This window comes from Pleurodeles waltl, chromosome 1_1 (assembly GCF_031143425.1).
Source record: "Pleurodeles waltl isolate 20211129_DDA chromosome 1_1, aPleWal1.hap1.20221129, whole genome shotgun sequence".
NCBI lineage: Eukaryota > Metazoa > Chordata > Amphibia > Caudata > Salamandridae > Pleurodeles > Pleurodeles waltl.
Window position 1 is genome coordinate 868,150,211 of NC_090436.1, and position 18,821 is coordinate 868,169,031.

The 18,821-nt window shown below is 50.0% G+C and overlaps 1 protein-coding gene across 5 annotated transcripts in view; it reads left to right on the forward strand.

The window, feature by feature from the left end:
* The window catches only part of GKAP1 (G kinase anchoring protein 1), an 814,129-nt gene that overhangs the window by 779,517 nt on the left and 15,791 nt on the right, over positions 1–18,821 (forward strand). The window contains exon 12 of one of the 5 annotated variants that reach the window (XM_069229909.1): positions 4,749–4,778. The exons of the other annotated variants lie outside the window; for them this stretch is intronic. Within the exon in view, the coding sequence (XP_069086010.1) occupies positions 4,749–4,763 (15 nt within the window). The 3' untranslated portion in view covers positions 4,764–4,778. Of the gene's footprint in view, positions 1–4,748; positions 4,779–18,821 lie in introns of those variants that run through there. 5 annotated transcript variants of the gene reach the window in all.

An 18,821-nucleotide genomic window follows, 5' to 3' on the forward strand; every position in this document is an offset into this window, starting at 1 on the left:
CTGTTTGGAGTCATGTCTTCGAGAAAGACAGGATTCAAGCCGTGTGGTGCGTGTCATCGCACCATGTCGGTGACGGATCCGCGCCGAGTTTGTCTTTGGTGCTTGGACAAGGACCACGATTCCACCTCGTGCTCCGATTGTCGGGCCATGGCGCCGAAGGCCTTGAGGGAGGTAATCGGAAGGTAAGAGGCACAAGAAGAAGAAGTCCAAGCGGACTTTGTCTTTGCCACGCCCGACGAGGTGTCTAGGGAACGTCGACGTTCTGAGCGTGGTTCTGCGGAGCCGTCGCCAGGGTCGACTCTGCGTCTTCCCCCCCTTTCCGGGGACCGGATCGACCCCCGCTCAAATTAAAGAATTTTACGAGGCCATGCGTCTCGTTTTTGAGCAGGCTGTGCCCTCGGGTGGGTCTTCGGGCCCCGCAGGGTCAGCAGGGGCCCCTTCGGATTCGACGCCGGCGGCTTCGGCCTCAGCGCCGTTGGGGACCTCAGGATCCGATAACGGATCCGGACCGGCGCCGGTTTCACACAGTCGCCCTCCTTCGGCGCCGGGTCCGACGTAGACGATTCCGCCACCGGCGCCCACCGGTGGGAGCCCCATCCTTATTCCGGATGATCCGGAGCGACGTCGTACGACGTCGACTCCGACTTCGACGGAGCCGATTCGGCCCAGATCATTGTCTGAGCATTATTTGGAACAGCCAGACGCAGGAGAGGAATGGGAGGGTCTGAGGACCCTTTAGAATCAGGTTTGCAACAGGACTGGTATGTGGATCTAGGGGAGGCCAGTGGACTGGACACATCTCCAGATACTGCTATGCTCTCTCCTCCTAATGTGGCTACGGAGGAGGGGGCTTCTTTCGCTATGGTGGTGCGTAGGGCAGCTGAGGTCTTGGACCTAGATTTTCCTACGGTGCCAGTCAGGACAAATATCCTGACAGAAGTGCTTCAGCCGGGGGTGTCAACATCGGAACCGTTGTTGCCCTTCAATGAGGCTCTTACAGACGTCCTTCTGGGTACGTGGTCCAAATCCAGCACAGGGGCTCCTGTGAATAGGACGGTCGGTCGCCGCCATAGACCCGCTCCCAGCTACCCTAGTTTCCTAACACAACACCCAACTCCTGAGAGCTTGGTTGTCCAAGCCTCTACTTCACGTGGTGCCTTCCCTTCCGCTCCCCCGGATAGGGAATCCAAGAGGCTGGATCCTAGTGTGGTTCTGCGGGATCACGTCCGTCCAGTTGGAGGGAGGATTCGTTTTCATCTCCCTCACTGGCTTTCCATCACCACGGACAAGTGGGTCCTGCAGATCATACTTCCTTTCGGTCTCACCAGTGCCCCTCGGGTGTTCACAAAGGTGATGGCGGTGGTGGCAGCTCATTTGCGCAGGTCAGGGATTTCAGTCTTCCCCTACCTGGACGATTGGCTGTTGAAGGCTCCTACGCCCCAGGCTCTCGTCACCCACCTCCAGGCGACGGCGGACCTCTTGCATTCGCTGGGGTTCACTATAAATGTGCCGAAGTCACACCTGACTCCCTCTCAGAAGCTCTCTTTCATCGGAGCTGTTCTGGACACAGTGCAGTATCGGGCTTATCCTCCCGATCAGCGGGTTCAGGATATTCAGGTTATGATTCCGATGTTTCGGCCTCTATCCTGGATCTCGGTGAGACAGACTCTGAGGCTGCTGGGACTCATGGCTTCCTGCATCCTGTTGGTCAATCATGCCAGATGGCGCATGAGGGCTCTGCAGTGGGACCTGAAGTTCCAATGGGCACAGCATCAGGGAAATCTTACCGACGTAGTTCAGATCTCGGAGAGGACTGCAGAAGATCTGCAGTGGTGGTTAGTGAACTGCGAGTGGGTCAAGGGCAGACCCCTCTCCCTTCCCCAACCAGATCTAACGGTAGTGACAGATGCGTCACTTCTGGGATGGGGCGGCCATCTGGGGGAGGTGGAGATCAGAGGTCACTGGTCTCCGGCGGAATCCGGGCTCCACATCAATTTGTTGGAGCTTCGGGCGATCCGGCTAGCATTAAAAGCATTTCTTCCTGTTGTGAAAGGGAAGGTGGTGCAGGTGTTCACAGACAACACTACCGCAATGTGGTACTGCAACAAGCAGGGCGGTGTGGGGTCGTGTACCCTTTGTCAAGAGGCTTTACGTCTCTGGACATGGCTGGAACAGCAGGGCATGACCCTGGTGGTTCAACACCTGGCAGGTTCTCTGAACGCCAGAGCAGACGAACTCAGCCGAAAATGCTTAGAGGATCACGAATGGTGTCTCCATACGGAGGTGGCGCAAGGACTCTTTCAGCAGTGGGGAGAGCCTTGGTTAAATCTGTTCGCCTCCGCAGAGAACGCGCAATGTCAGCAGTTTTGCGCGTTGGAGTTTCCAAGGGGGCTATCGCTAGGCGACGCTTTTCGACGCGAGTGGAGTTCAGGCCTCCTGTACACCTTTCCGCCTATACCACTTCTGCCCAGAGTTCTCAAGAAAATCAAGAACGACCGGGCCCAAGTAATCCTTGTGGCTCCGGATTGGGCACAGAGAGTTTGGTATCCAGAGCTTCTCAAAATGAGCATCGGTCCTCCAATCAGGCTGCCTCTTCGGGAGGATCTTCTGTCGCAGCAGCAGGGGAAGGTTCTCCACCCGAAACTGTCAACTCTGCGCCTTCATGCGTGGAGATTGAGCGGCGACAGTTGATGGTTTATGACCTCCCTCCCGAGGTCTGTGATGTCATTCTGGCAGCCAGGCGTCCCTCTACTAAGTCCATCTACGCCTGCCGTTGGAAACGTTTTGTTTCTTATTGTTCAGAGAGGTCTATTGATCCTCTTTCTTCTTCTCTGTCTAACATCCTTTTGTTTATTTTGTCTCTTGCCCAGCAGGGTTCCTCCTTGGGGACTCTCAAGGGCTATCTTGCAGCCTTATCGGCTTTTCTTCAGTTGCCTGATCAACAATCTCTGTTTAAATCACCTATAGTACAGAGGTTTTTGAAAGGGCTCGTACATCTGTTTCCGCCTGTGCCTTTCGTTATGCCCCAGTGGGATCTTAACCTGGTTCTTACCTTCCTTATGTGTGCTCCTTTCGAGCCTTTGCATAACTGTCCTCTCCGGCTGCTCACTATTAAGACAGCCTTTTTGGTGGCAATTACATCTGCCAGGAGAGTAAGTGAGCTGCAGGCTTTATCATATAAACCTCCTTATCTCATGATATATCCTGACAAGGTGGTGTTGAGAACTTATGCCTCTTTCCTCCCCAAGGTGGTGACCCCTTTCCATCTGGGTCAAAATATCACCCTGCCCACCTTCTTTCCACCACCGCATCCCTCTAAGGAAGAGGAGCGTCTCCATCGACTGGACCCAAAAAGAGCGTTATTGTTCTACCTTGACCGCACTAAAGAGTTCCGGGTGGACGACCAACTCTTTGTGGGGTACGTTGGTGCAAAGAAGGGTCGGGCAGTACAGAAGCGATCCATTTCGCGCTGGGTCGTTCTCTGTATAAAAATATGCTACGCTTTGGCGAAGAAGCAGCCTCCCGAGGGCTTGAGCTCATTCCACTAGGGGGAAAGCTGCTACCACTGCATTGGCACGTGGCGTACCAGTGGTGGACATATGTCAGGCCGCAACGTGGGCTTCCTTACACACGTTTGCGAAGCACTACTGCCTGGACAGTCAGGTGAGGAGAGAGGGGCATTTTGCCCGTTCTGTCTTACAGGACTTCCTTGTATAAAAAAAAATAAAAAAATCTCCTTCAGACCCACCACCATGGGTTATAGCTTGGGTATCTATTCTAAGGTAAGGAAGCTGCAGCTAGAAGTCTCTATCAGATGAACAAGTTACTTACCTTCGGTAACGAGGTATCTGGTAGAGACTCTATCTAGCTGCAGATTCCTTACACCCACCCAAGCCTCCCCGCTCTGGGGAATTTTTTCTCATGTACATATGTGTGTGTGTATATATATATATATATATATATATATATATATATATATTTAATTTTGGCAACTTTTTGCCTTTCTTACAGACATGATAGTGTTTTTTTCCAAACAGTCAGAGAGGTTAAAAGTGTATTGGTTGGTTCTTCCATGACTCTGTGCTTCTGGCGCAGGAAGTTGTGGAAAAGAACTGACGTACGCGCGCCGAGACGGCGTCTATATAGACAACCGTGACGTCATAGATGACTCCAACGACGCTGGCGACGCACGCGGAGCTGGTCGACGCACGCAGATCCGAACGACGCTGTCCGACGGCGTGCGCGCAGGGTACTGCTCACAAAAAACTCCGGATTCAAAGCTGACGCCAGGGAATTCTAAGGTAAGGAATCTGCAGCTAGATTGGGTCTCTACCAGATACCTCGTTACCGAAGGTAAATAACTTGTTCTTCTATAACCTCTTTGCTGAGCTGGCTTATTTTTTGCAGCTTTGAACCCTTGTACTGTGTTATATTTTCTGTGGTGCTCCAGACAGATGAAAGTGTGAATCCATCTTTCAAGGTTGCAGATAATTCAACTGTAACTTTAATACAAGAGCTCTGAAATTTCAGTAGTCAGTGTGCAATTGGTTTATCCAGTCAAGGCGTTTTCCTGTGCTTTTGTAACCAGTAGTTCTTTATATCAGTGGTTCCCAAACATTTCCCCTGTGGACCCCCACGTTATCAATACTGGAACCCGGGGACCCCCACTAAATCATTACTAGAATCTGGGCACCCACTACTTAAAGCTGTGGACATAATCTGTTAATGTTATTAAATTTTCTATGCAGTTACGGACCGCCTGAGGAGGCTTCGCTGACGCCCAGGGGTCCCCGGACCACAGGTTGGGAACCACTGCTTTATATCAATCATTGTAGTCATTTTCTTTCTTCTGCACATGGAAGTCATTACTATATGTTTCTCGGGTTCTGTGTTAATGGTTCATTGGTACAGTTTTTACTACATCATAAGTGGAAAGTCCATGTTCAGAATAGCATACACCAGAGATATACTTGCAGATATATATTAATTAAATTAATTTGATAGTTCCACTATTGGGCTTATGTTGATATTTTCGTATTGCACTTCTCGTTAGTTACCCAGAATGAAATTTTGTGCTATGCAGTGGAAGACAATAACATAGAGCAATACCACTGTGGTGCACCGCATTATAGAAAGTTCTCAGACAATCAGTTTGCTTTTGAATGCGCTGAGGAGTACACTTGTCGATTCTTCAGAGAATATTAACTTTTCATTTTTCAAACTCTAGGGAATTCTGTACTAGAAAGTGGCAAGTCCTTTCTTTGGTGACTAAATTCAACCCTGCCCAAATTTACCTTTCAGGTTTGAGACTATAAACGCTAAAGCAGCGTGATAAGAGTCAGTTAGTTAACTGGGGTGTCTATGGCCCCATCCTTATTTGTTAATCCTGCAAAGCAGGACTTTATCTCTAACTAATGAATGCAACAAAAATGACATCAGAGCATGTCATTTTAGCTAGTACATGACTTATTGTAGATCTAAGTACTACATTGTCCACACATGATTCTTCGGAAACAAATCGCAGCATCTCTCTGGTGCATTTGATAGGAGGAGTCAGATTAAGTCAGTGTAAAAAAAATGTTTTTTTTGTTTTTTGTGGGGCAGCCTCTGGCTCGAATAACAGTGCTTCTATCCACACCAGTAAGTCACTCATCTGTTAAGAGTGCATGTATTTTGACTGCAAACCGCATAATTCCACTCAACAGCACAATTACACAACACACCACATACATCCAATCCACACCACAGAATTCCACACCGTACAATTCCACTACACTCAACACCACACAATTCCACACCGTACAATTCCACAACAAACAATTCCAATCCAAACCCCATACATCCACTCCACATCCCATAGCTAAAAGACATTGCCATTGACAATGCCAATAGCTCTCGGATTGCCAAGAACTGGCATTGCCAATGCTTTGTTCTTTTTTGTTGCTGCCGTTCCTTCAACCCACTCGCTGTGCAAACAAATGCAAATTAAATCTGGTAGCAGATTTGTGAGTCTTGAAACAATCTGCCTGAACTAAAACTCGATGAGTCGGGTAGTAATAATAGATCTTACTGTATTTAAACAAGTCATTCGCAGTAAACAGTGAGTTAAAACAAAAACAAAAAAAAGCAAATAAGGGTCATTTTGTACATGGTAATAACAGCCTTGTGATCCTGTAATTTAGTATACTTTTGTAAATTCATACTATTTAGTTTGTAGTCTGTTGCAGCACTTTGTAAGCAAAGTATACCAATTTCTTTAGTTTACTAGTAAAGCAACTAGTTTGCAGTGTAAAACAGCACTCGTTGACTCTTTAATTACACTTACATTTGCTTACATAAATTGATCCCACAAATATTTGTTCCATAAACTAACAATTTTGGGTGCAGACAGATAATATGGCCCAAGGTTTCGTCTTTCTAACCACAGAGCCTTCATCCTCTTGGAACTGTAAGTTGTGATTTGTAAATCCTTTAAAACTGTCGTAAAGGAATTTGGAATAGATGAAATTATAGGTATTTCATCTTTGTTGCTGCCTCCAAGTTTCTCTCAACATATTCCTGCTTTACAGTTGAGGAAGGATTAAATGCCAGTTCAGAGAATTTGCATTCCAACACTGTTAATAGAGCTTTCTCATGGTTGTTGTTCTTCAAAGTACTTTGTTTTTTCTTTGTGTTTGGTTAAGCTCATTCTGATAAGTGATCCAGTTGCAGACGATAATATTCTTGAATGACCTTTTTCACTGCTGGTTAAACTCAAGATTATTATTTACTTTTTCCTTTTAACTGCTTTAAGAGATTCACTTCGGCTCTACTTCAGTCACAAATATAGTTGATCCTTGCAGCATTATGAAGAATAGTTGATGATTTTAAGTAAAGTTCAAGTCTGATTTTACAGTGTGGCATCGAGGTACGCAGGTTTAATAGAGATCTTATATTTTGCATGCACATAATATTCTGCTCCAATACTCTTTTGGGATTGAATGCCAATGATGCATGAAGGAGCTAGGATGTAATCTTGTAATTTAAGGCGATAATTGAAGGACCAAGTAATCTGAGGGACATAAGCCTTTTCACTGATTTTATAATTAGATTTTAGTTTTCTTGTGGAGATATGGTCAACTCGCAAGAATTTGTTGTCAGTGGTTACTCTCAGATAGTTGTGTTTTTTACTTGGTCTATACATTATTCTCTTAATTTTCAAATTGTTTGGTAAGTTAGTTCCCTTGTTTTAGTTAGTTACAGTTAACACATTCTCTGAGTTAAATTCATTCAGCCCCCATAGTTAATATTGTAAGCCGTTAGGGGTTAATGAAAAAATGACAAGATAATTTACATAAGCTAAATGAGGGTAACATGATGTTCGATGGCATCTGTCGCTGTAGATACACATGTTGTGCATAGCCCGCCATCTGGTGTTGGGTCGGAGTGTTACAAGTTGTTTTTCTTCGAAGAAGTCTTTCGAGTCACGGGACCGAGGGACTCCTCCTCTTTGTCTCCATTGCGCATGGGCGTCGACTCCATCTTCGATTGTTTTCTTTCCGCCATCAGGTTCGGACGTGTTCCTTTCGCTCCGGGTTTCGGAACGGAAAGTTAGCTCAAGATCGGAAAATTACGTCGGTATTGTTGCGTTCGGGATCGGGTTAGATAGCATCGACATCGAATCGATACGATAACATCTCCGTTGCCCTTCGGGGTAGTTTTCGATCCCCCCGTCGGGGCCTGGTCGGCCCGACCGCGTGCGACATCGACGCTGATGGAACGGACCCCGTTCCGATTCTGTCCTAAATGCCACAACAAATACCCATATACAGACCAACATTCGGTCTGTAACCTGTGCCTGTCGCCCGAGCACAGGGAAGAAACTTGTGAGGCCTGTCGTGCGTTCCGGTCCTGAAAAACGCTCCGTGACCGCCGAGCCAGAAGACTGCAAATGGCGTCCACGCCGACAGGACACCGAGATTTCCAGGAACAAGAAGAAGTAGAAGCCTTCTCGATCCATGAATCGGACTCGGACGAATTTGACGACCATGAAACAGTGAGTAAGACGTCGAAGATAGCACATAAGAAAACTGACAAGGCCCAGGGGACGCCACTGCCATCAGGCCATGGCTCAACCCATAAAATCGGTGACCGACCATCGGCACCGAAGAAGGTCGAAATAGTGCCGAGATCGTCCGACTCGGGTCGAGACACAGGCACCCAGCCATCTCGGGACCGAGATAGTGCTGCCGACAAAGATCGACGCCGAGATAGCGGAGCCGAAGCTGCTCGACGCAGAGACAGCGGCACCGAGGAGGATCGACGCCGAGAGGGTTCGACTCCGAAAAAGAGGAAAGTCGCCTCGGAGCCGAAAAAGAGCGTGGACATAGTTTCGGTGCCAAAACGACCCGCAACCGAGCCAACTACCGGTTCCTATTCAGAGGAACAATCACTGTCCTCTCAAATGCGAAAGCATAGATTCGAGGAGGAATTACAATCCACTGAGGTGGACCACACTCAAAAACGGATTTTTATACAGAGTGGAACAGGGAAAATAAGCACCCTTCCCCCTATTAGGAGGAAGAGGAGACTTGAATTCCAACAAGAACAAGCACCACAAACAAAACTGGTGAAGAAGGTAACTCCGCCACCCTCTCCTCCACCTGTGGCTCACATTTCACCGGCACAGACTCCGTCACATTCACCGGCTCACACCACCTTAAGCCAAGGTGACCAGGACCAAGATGCATGGGACTTATACGACGCCCCAGTGTCGGACAACAGTCCAGAGGCGTATCCTACAAAGCCCTCACCACCAGAAGACAGCACAGCATATTCACAAGTGGTGGCTAGAGCAGCAGAGTTCCACAACGTGTCTCTACACTCGGAGCCTGTCGAGGATGACTTCCTCTTCAACACCCTCTCTTCCACACATAGCACCTACCAAAGCCTGCCTATGCTCCCAGGAATGCTAAGGCACGCAAAGGACATATTCAAAGAGCCTGTCAAGAGTAGGGCAATAACACCGAGGGTGGAAAAGAAATATAAAGCATCTCCCACAGACCCAGCTTTCATCACCTCACAACTGCCACCAGATTCGGTTGTGGTAGGGGCAGCTCGCAAGAGAGCAAACTCTCACACATCGGGCGATGCACCACCCCCAGATAAGGAGAGCCGCAAGTTCGATGCAGCCGGTAAAAGGGTCGCAGTACAGGCTGCAAACCAGTGGCGCATCGCTAACTCTCAAGCGCTCCTAGCGCGATATGACAGAGCCCACTGGGACGAGATGCAACACCTCATTGAGCATCTACCCACAGAACTACAAAAGAGGTCGAAACAAGTGGTTGAGGAGGGCCAAAACATCTCCAATAACCAGATACGCTCCTCTATGGACGCTGCGGACACAGCGGCAAGAACAATTAACACGGCAGTAACCATACGAAGGCACGCGTGGCTACGAACATCTGGTTTTAAACCAGAGATACAGCAGGCGGTGCTCAATATGCCATTCAGTGAGCAACAATTGTTCGGACCTGAAGTGGACACGGCAATTGAGAAGCTAAAAAAGGACACTGACACTGCAAAAGCCATGGGCGCGCTCTACTCCCCGCAGAGCAGAGGCACTTTCAACACCTTCCGCAAGACAACCTTTAGAGGGGGGTTTCGGGGTCAAGCCACACAAGCCAGTACCTCACATTCAACACCGTCCAGCTACCAGGGACAGTACCAAAGGGGAGGCTTTCGGGGCCAATACAGAGGAGGACAATTCCCTAGAAGCAGGGGAAAATTTCAAAGCCCCAAAACACCTACAACCAAACAGTGACTCACACGTCACTCATCCCCTCCACACAACACCAGTGGGGGGAAGAATAAGTCAGTATTACCAAGCGTGGGAGAAAATAACAACAGACACTTGGGTCTTAGCAATTATCCAACATGGTTATTGCATAGAATTTCTACAAATCCCTCCAAACATACCACCAAAATCACAGAATATATCAAAACAACATTCGGACCTCCTAGAAATAGAAGTTCAAGCATTACTGCAAAAGAACGCAATAGAACTGGTACCAGATACACAAACAAATACAGGGGTTTACTCACTGTACTTTCTAATACCAAAGAAGGACAAAACACTGAGACCAATCCTAGACCTCAGAACACTAAACACATACATCAAATCAGAACACTTTCACATGGTCACGCTACAGGAAGTGTTACCATTGCTAAAGCAACAAGATTACATGACAACCTTAGATCTCAAAGACGCGTATTTCCACATACCAATACATCCGTCGCACAGAAAATACCTAAGGTTCGTATTCAAAGGAATACATTACCAATTCAAAGTATTGCCGTTCGGTTTAACAACTGCACCAAGAGTCTTCACAAAATGCCTAGCAGTAGTGGCTGCACACATCAGAAGGCAGCAAATACACGTATTCCCGTATCTAGACGACTGGCTAATCAAGACCGACTCACTGACAAGGTGCTCACACCACACATCAGGTCATACAAACCCTCTACAAACTCGGTTTCACCATCAACTATGCGAAATCACACATTCTGCCGTGCAAAGTACAACAATACCTAGGAGCGACAATAGACACAACGAGGGGAATAGCCACTCCAAGTCCACAAAGGGTTCAAAATTTCCAAAAGGTTATACAACGCATGTATCCAACACAAAAAATACAGACGAAGATGATATTACAACTCCTAGGCATGATGTCATCATGCATAGCCATTGTCCCGAACGCAAGACTACACATGAGGCCCTTACAACAGTGCCTAGCATCACAATGGTCACAAGCACAGGGTCGCCTTCTAGATCTGGTGTTAATAGACCGCCTAACATACCTCTCGCTTCTATGGTGGAACAATGTAAATTTAAACAAAGGGCGGCCTTTCCAAGACCCAGTGCCACAATACGTGATAACAACAGATGCTTCCATGACAGGGTGGGGAGCACACCTCAATCAACACAGCATACAAGGACAATGGGATGTACATCAAAGAAAGCTGCATATAAATCACCTCGAGGGGGCAGGAGCCCAAAACCCAGCGTCCAATTAGAAGGGCAGGAGCCCTTTAAATTCTCATCGCGCTCCCGCCGTCGCGGGAAAGCGCGAATCATCGAAGCAATCCGGAGGGGGCAGGAGCCCAAAACCCAGCGTCCAATTAGAAGGGCAGGAGCCCTTTAAATTCTCATCGCGCTCCCGCCGTCGCGGGAAAGCGCGAATCATCGAAGCAATCCGGAGGGGGCAGGAGCCCAAAACCCAGCGTCCAATTAGAAGGGCAGGAGCCCTTTAAATTCTCATCGCGCTCCCGCCGTCGCGGGAAAGCGCGAATCATCGAAGCAATCCGGAGGGGGCAGGAGCCCAAAACCCAGCGTCCAATTAGAAGGGCAGGAGCCCTTTAAATTCTCATCGCGCTCCCGCCGTCGCGGGAAAGCGCGAATCATCGAAGCAATCCGGAGGGGGCAGGAGCCCAAAACCCAGCGTCCAATTAGAAGGGCAGGAGCCCTTTAAATTCTCATCGCGCTCCCGCCGTCGCGGGAAAGCGCGAATCATCGAAGCAATCCGGAGGGGGCAGGAGCCCAAAACCCAGCGTCCAATTAGAAGGGCAGGAGCCCTTTAAATTCTCATCGCGCTCCCGCCGTCGCGGGAAAGCGCGAATCATCGAAGCAATCCGGAGGGGGCAGGAGCCCAAAACCCAGCGTCCAATTAGAAGGGCAGGAGCCCTTTAAATTCTCATCGCGCTCCCGCCGTCGCGGGAAAGCGCGAATCATCGAAGCAATCCGGAGGGGGCAGGAGCCCAAAACCCAGCGTCCAATTAGAAGGGCAGGAGCCCTTTAAATTCTCATCGCGCTCCCGCCGTCGCGGGAAAGCGCGAATCATCGAAGCAATCCGGAGGGGGCAGGAGCCCAAAACCCAGCGTCCAATTAGAAGGGCAGGAGCCCTTTAAATTCTCATCGCGCTCCCGCCGTCGCGGGAAAGCGCGAATCATCGAAGCAATCCGGAGGGGGCAGGAGCCCAAAACCCAGCGTCCAATTAGAAGGGCAGGAGCCCTTTAAATTCTCATCGCGCTCCCGCCGTCGCGGGAAAGCGCGAATCATCGAAGCAATCCGGAGGGGGCAGGAGCCCAAAACCCAGCGTCCAATTAGAAGGGCAGGAGCCCTTTAAATTCTCATCGCGCTCCCGCCGTCGCGGGAAAGCGCGAATCATCGAAGCAATCCGGAGGGGGCAGGAGCCCAAAACCCAGCATCCAATTAGAAGGGCAGGAGCCCTTTAAATTCTCATCGCGCTCCCGCCGTCGCGGGAAAGCGCGAATCATCGAAGCAATCCGGAGGGGGCAGGAGCCCAAAACCCAGCGTCCAATTAGAAGGGCAGGAGCCCTTTAAATTCTCATCGCGCTCCCGCCGTCGCGGGAAAGCGCGAATCATCGAAGCAATCCAGAGGGGGCAGGAGCCCAAAACCCAGCGTCCAATTAGAAGGGCAGGAGCCCTTTAAATTCTCATCGCGCTCCCGCCGTCGCGGGAAAGCGCGAATCATCGAAGCAATCCGGAGGGGGCAGGAGCCCAAAACCCAGCGTCCAATTAGAAGGGCAGGAGCCCTTTAAATTCTCATCGCGCTCCCGCCGTCGCGGGAAAGCGCAAATCATCGAAGCAATCCGGAGGGGGCAGGAGCCCAAAACCCAGCGTCCAATTAGAAGGGCAGGAGCCCTTTAAATTCTCATCGCGCTCCCGCCGTCGCGGGAAAGCGCAAATCATCGAAGCAATCCGGAGGGGGCAGGAGCCCAAAACCCAGCGTCCAATTAGAAGGGCAGGAGCCCTTTAAATTCTCATCGCGCTCCCGCCGTCGCGGGAAAGCGCGAATCATCGAAGCAATCCGGAGGGGGCAGGAGCCCAAAACCCAGCGTCCAATTAGAAGGGCAGGAGCCCTTTAAATTCTCATCGCGCTCCCGCCGTCGCGGGAAAGCGCGAATCATCGAAGCAATCCGGAGGGGGCAGGAGCCCAAAACCCAGCGTCCAATTAGAAGGGCAGGAGCCCTTTAAATTCTCATCGCGCTCCCGCCGTCGCGGGAAAGCGCGAATCATCGAAGCAATCCGGAGGGGGCAGGAGCCCAAAACCCAGCGTCCAATTAGAAGGGCAGGAGCCCTTTAAATTCTCATCGCGCTCCCGCCGTCGCGGGAAAGCGCGAATCATCGAAGCAATCCAGAGGGGGCAGGAGCCCAAAACCCAGCGTCCAATTAGAAGGGCAGGAGCCCTTTAAATTCTCATCGCGCTCCCGCCGTCGCGGGAAAGCGCGAATCATCGAAGCAATCCGGAGGGGGCAGGAGCCCAAAACCCAGCGTCCAATTAGAAGGGCAGGAGCCCTTTAAATTCTCATCGCGCTCCCGCCGTCGCGGGAAAGCGCGAATCATCGAAGCAATCCGGAGGGGGCAGGAGCCCAAAACCCAGCGTCCAATTAGAAGGGCAGGAGCCCTTTAAATTCTCATCGCGCTCCCGCCGTCGCGGGAAAGCGCGAATCATCGAAGCAATCCGGAGGGGGCAGGAGCCCAAAACCCAGCGTCCAATTAGAAGGGCAGGAGCCCTTTAAATTCTCATCGCGCTCCCGCCGTCGCGGGAAAGCGCGAATCATCGAAGCAATCCGGAGGGGGCAGGAGCCCAAAACCCAGCGTCCAATTAGAAGGGCAGGAGCCCTTTAAATTCTCATCGCGCTCCCGCCGTCGCGGGAAAGCGCGAATCATCGAAGCAATCCGGAGGGGGCAGGAGCCCAAAACCCAGCGTCCAATTAGAAGGGCAGGAGCCCTTTAAATTCTCATCGCGCTCCCGCCGTCGCGGGAAAGCGCGAATCATCGAAGCAATCCGGAGGGGGCAGGAGCCCAAAACCCAGCGTCCAATTAGAAGGGCAGGAGCCCTTTAAATTCTCATCGCGCTCCCGCCGTCGCGGGAAAGCGCGAATCATCGAAGCAATCCGGAGGGGGCAGGAGCCCAAAACCCAGCGTCCAATTAGAAGGGCAGGAGCCCTTTAAATTCTCATCGCGCTCCCGCCGTCGCGGGAAAGCGCGAATCATCGAAGCAATCCGGAGGGGGCAGGAGCCCAAAACCCAGCGTCCAATTAGAAGGGCAGGAGCCCTTTAAATTCTCATCGCGCTCCCGCCGTCGCGGGAAAGCGCGAATCATCGAAGCAATCCGGAGGGGGCAGGAGCCCAAAACCCAGCGTCCAATTAGAAGGGCAGGAGCCCTTTAAATTCTCATCGCGCTCCCGCCGTCGCGGGAAAGCGCGAATCATCGAAGCAATCCGGAGGGGGCAGGAGCCCAAAACCCAGCGTCCAATTAGAAGGGCAGGAGCCCTTTAAATTCTCATCGCGCTCCCGCCGTCGCGGGAAAGCGCGAATCATCGAAGCAATCCGGAGGGGGCAGGAGCCCAAAACCCAGCGTCCAATTAGAAGGGCAGGAGCCCTTTAAATTCTCATCGCGCTCCCGCCGTCGCGGGAAAGCGCGAATCATCGAAGCAATCCGGAGGGGGCAGGAGCCCAAAACCCAGCGTCCAATTAGAAGGGCAGGAGCCCTTTAAATTCTCATCGCGCTCCCGCCGTCGCGGGAAAGCGCGAATCATCGAAGCAATCCGGAGGGGGCAGGAGCCCAAAACCCAGCGTCCAATTAGAAGGGCAGGAGCCCTTTAAATTCTCATTGCGCTCCCGCCGCGCGGGACGCGCGCGGGCGGCGCCCGGGCAAAGCCCGGGCCAAGGGCGGGCCCGTCCTTGCCAGGAAGAGCCAGGGCAGGGCCACCCCCCGGACATTTTGTAACCGGTAAAGGCTGCCTGAGGGAAGCACCATATGGTGCTGTGGGTGGAGTGAGGCACCCTGAAAGATCTTCATCAGTTCGGAACTCCAACGCCCTAAACAGGTTCCACAGATACAGGACTTGGGCAGTGGCTGACAACTATCTACCCACCCGGACACTTCCTCAAACAGAGGTGATCAGCCCTTCATGCCCCTTAGATATCTCAGCACTCCCTAACACAAACCTCAGCAGAGCTAAACAGGGTGAGGAAAAGAGAGGGAGAGTGCTCACAGGAAAAAGATTGCAAAACTTTTGAACAGGATCTGAGTGTCCTACCAAAACAAGATGGGTAGACGAAAGGGAGGGATACCTTTGGAAGAGGCAGGCAATTATAAGACCTTAGACGGCTTCCTCCAAAAAGCGGTAGGGGCACTAGAAAAAGAAATTGAACTGGTCGAGCGCCGTCTAACTGCTCCCCCATCCTTCTTTTCACCAGCTTCACAGCCCCCCTCTGCAGAACCACCAGCACCAACCACCCTCACAATCCAAACACTCAACGCAGAACCCTTGGACAGAACCATACATTCTTCGGGATCTACCCAGCCTATGTCAATCAGGCCTACACCCTCCCCAAATCATGGCACAAAGGGCAAAAGGAAACGGGGGGAGACGAATCTAAAGAACAAACGGGCCCGTGTCCTGGACCCCTCTGTCCATACTGTTTCTACCAGACCTAAGGATCATATACCTGCCCAAACCACCAACTATGGCAATCTGGATATTACTTCTATCACAGACTTTATTAAAGATGAGCTTCTAAAACAACTACATCCTATAACAATCCGTCTATTAGCCATCGAGGAGAAACTCGATGCCCTCATTAAACCCAGCCAGCCAATCCCCCCTTCCCCATCGGGCTTGCACTGCTTGCGACAACTCCCTATCCTTGGCCCCCCTGTCAATGATGCCAGTAGCCCCCTTCTCAAACCACCTACGGTTCACAAGCCAAAACCACCTTGCTCTGACACACTACATCAACTAGCGAAGCTTTCTACACCTAGTCTGGCTAATCTCCCTAAAACGTGGTACACAAAGAGCGATTCCTCTTACCTAAGGCGGACTGGTGAAATTGCCCCTTCCACAAACACGGGCGCCAAACCCCATAGAACCCACCCAAATATCCCAGTAGATCGGATGCGCAGGGACTCAGGAATCAACATGGGAACTTTACATCTACCTCCAGAAGCCTGCCCCTACGTGCTTGTTATTACGAATGTCCCTAAGCTCAAGTCCATCATCCCCGAATCATTCACAGAACTAAAAAACAAGGTTATTCATTGGTTGCATAAACATGCTAGATTCGCATTCCATATGATACCCTCAATATTAATGGTGAGGAGGGTGGGTTGGGTGGGTCCACTCAAAAACCCTGGTACTGGGGACTGTATTGTTATTAACTTTAATGCGCCCTCCCTCGTCGATCAGCTTTCCCTAAATGCATGCCATCTCAACCCCCTAGGGGGGTCCCCTTCACTTTGCAGGCTTCAGGCCTTTTACCCCCATAAACCTGCACCAGGTTTCAAGGGGGTGACAATGACATCCAGAGATTTTCCTAGGGCTCAGATGCCAACTGATTTCCAGCCAAGTTGCAATCCTGCCTCGCCCACACTCTCCGAAAACGATTGACTATCACACATGACTTTTCTTAATTCCCGAGGTTCAAGCAACTGGAACAAAACCTATCCTATAGCTGGGAAAAATGAAACTCATAAAACAGGGCAAATCAACTGTGGGGCCGAATATACTCACATTAGCAACACTAGTGAGTCTACTCTAACCCCCGCTCTCGCCCAGTCAGACTATCTTAAATCTTCTGAAATTCATATCGAGGGAACAGATAAGGAGCGCTGGGTGATTGAGATTAATTTAGCAACAGACCCACTAGATCACAGCAAACCCGCAAACCCACCTCTACTCCAGGTTTCTGATTGGCTTAGACCACCCCCTGTCCCAGATGGGGCTGGAAGCACCCTAGACACGACCGAGAAGGGCATATTGCTTCCCCACGGTACCCTAGCCCCGAGAGAGAATCCCGTGGCTGAAGCTCCCCATAACAAACCAGATGGCTTAGATACCATCCTCAGTTGGAACATTGCCGGATTGGAGAGTAAAATGAACAACCCTGAATGGGGAAAATTCATAGACAAACATAAAATATGTCTCTTCCAAGAAACATGGGCGCTGGAGCCTAAATATAGAATCGGTTACAAAAGTTACTGGGTTCCAGCAAATAAGGTGAATTCAGGGAGACCCTCAGGTGGCCTGCTAATATGGCTCAGCTGTTCTCTCAAATGCCAAATTGAACCAATTGACTTGGGCTACCCTGATCTAATGGGTTTATCAATACCATCCCTTAGAGAGAAACCACTTTTAATAATTAACATCTATAATAGGAGCCTGGGCAATAAATATGAGTCCAACGCACTGACTATTTTAGACAATTTTCTCACCGATAAATCACCCACTCATTTTATTCTTATTGCCGGAGATTTTAACACCACTTTTGAACCCTACTCACTGGCCCAGGAACTATATAAAGATGAAGATGCTCATTGGGGCATCCCCCAGCTGTTGTCAAGCAAAAGACCTAAAATCAACAGACTATCGTACCAGCTCATGGACATTACATTGGCACACGGTCTCCGGGCTTGCAATGGCCGCTCCCGTTCGGATCTTAACCTTCACCCCACATTTAAACGTGGGTTGCAGAAGAGCCAGATTGATTACATCTTGCTCGACATCCGCCTTTGGGGTCACATGGTCGATATGAACATCACAGAACATGAGGAAAGCGACCATGAACCATTGATTTTATCACTCAGGAACCTACTACCCCTACTTGAAGCCTCCTGCCCCAAGTCCTATAGTCAGCAGCTCGCACTGACCAACAACAGGCGAAATGTTAGATGGAAATCCCTGAACACTGACATAACCACTTTGGCAAAAGTGTACTGGCAGCTGGCGGATCATATGGAATATATACTTCAACCCACGAAAGATAGTGGTGGGCTTATAGCAGCCCACACACTGTTTTTTAACTCTTTAAAAACTCTACTTACTAAAGAGTCGGCAACAGAGCCTAAACAGAACTCTAACGCAAGATGGTTCAACACTGCATGCAGAGAAGCACAGCATAAGCTGCTGGGAGCCCTAAGAGGTGGCCAGATGGATTATATAAGGGAAGCTAGAAAAGACTACAAAAAGGAACAAGGTAGAGCCCGTAGGGAATGGGATGAATCAAGATGGGTCCTCCTCCTGGAATCTGCTAAAACAAACGACACCACGAAATTTTGGAAATTGGTAGCTGATGCCAGCAATGAACCACACCGTTCGCCTGGTGCCTCAATACTCCCTGCAGAATGGTCCGACCATTTTTCCCAATTATACCTGGGGACCACCGATGCTGCTTCCCGGGATCTGATCCATATCATGACCTCCGAGACCCCCAAAATTGAATTCACTTTGGCAGATACCAAGGCTGCGATTATCTCAATGAAATGGGGAAAGGCCCCCGGCCTTGATAAAATACCAGGAGACCTTTACAAGTCAAATCCAGATGTATGGGCCCCATACCTAAACCTCATCTCAAACGAGATAGCTGCTGGAGCACCTGTTCCGAGCTCCTGGTTGGGAGCAGAGATAGTCCCCATTTTTAAGAAAGGCGACCCCTCTAACCCTGCCAACTATCGCCCAATCTCCTTACTCGACAACTTCCAAAAAATCTATGCAAAGCAAATTTTGTCCTGTCTAGAAGACTGGATTTTAGAAACAAACGCCATCTCTGACCTACAAGCAGGGTTCAGACCAGCAGTCAGTACTATAGATCAGGTACTAAGATTTTTAACAATAAAATGGAAAACTGTAGAAATAGGAAGGGGTAACCTTTACGTAGTTTTTATCGATCTCAGAGCCGCGTTCGACCTGGTCCCCAGAAACCAGTTATGGCTGACGCTAGCCAATATGGGTGTCCCGCACGGCCTTCTGAAACT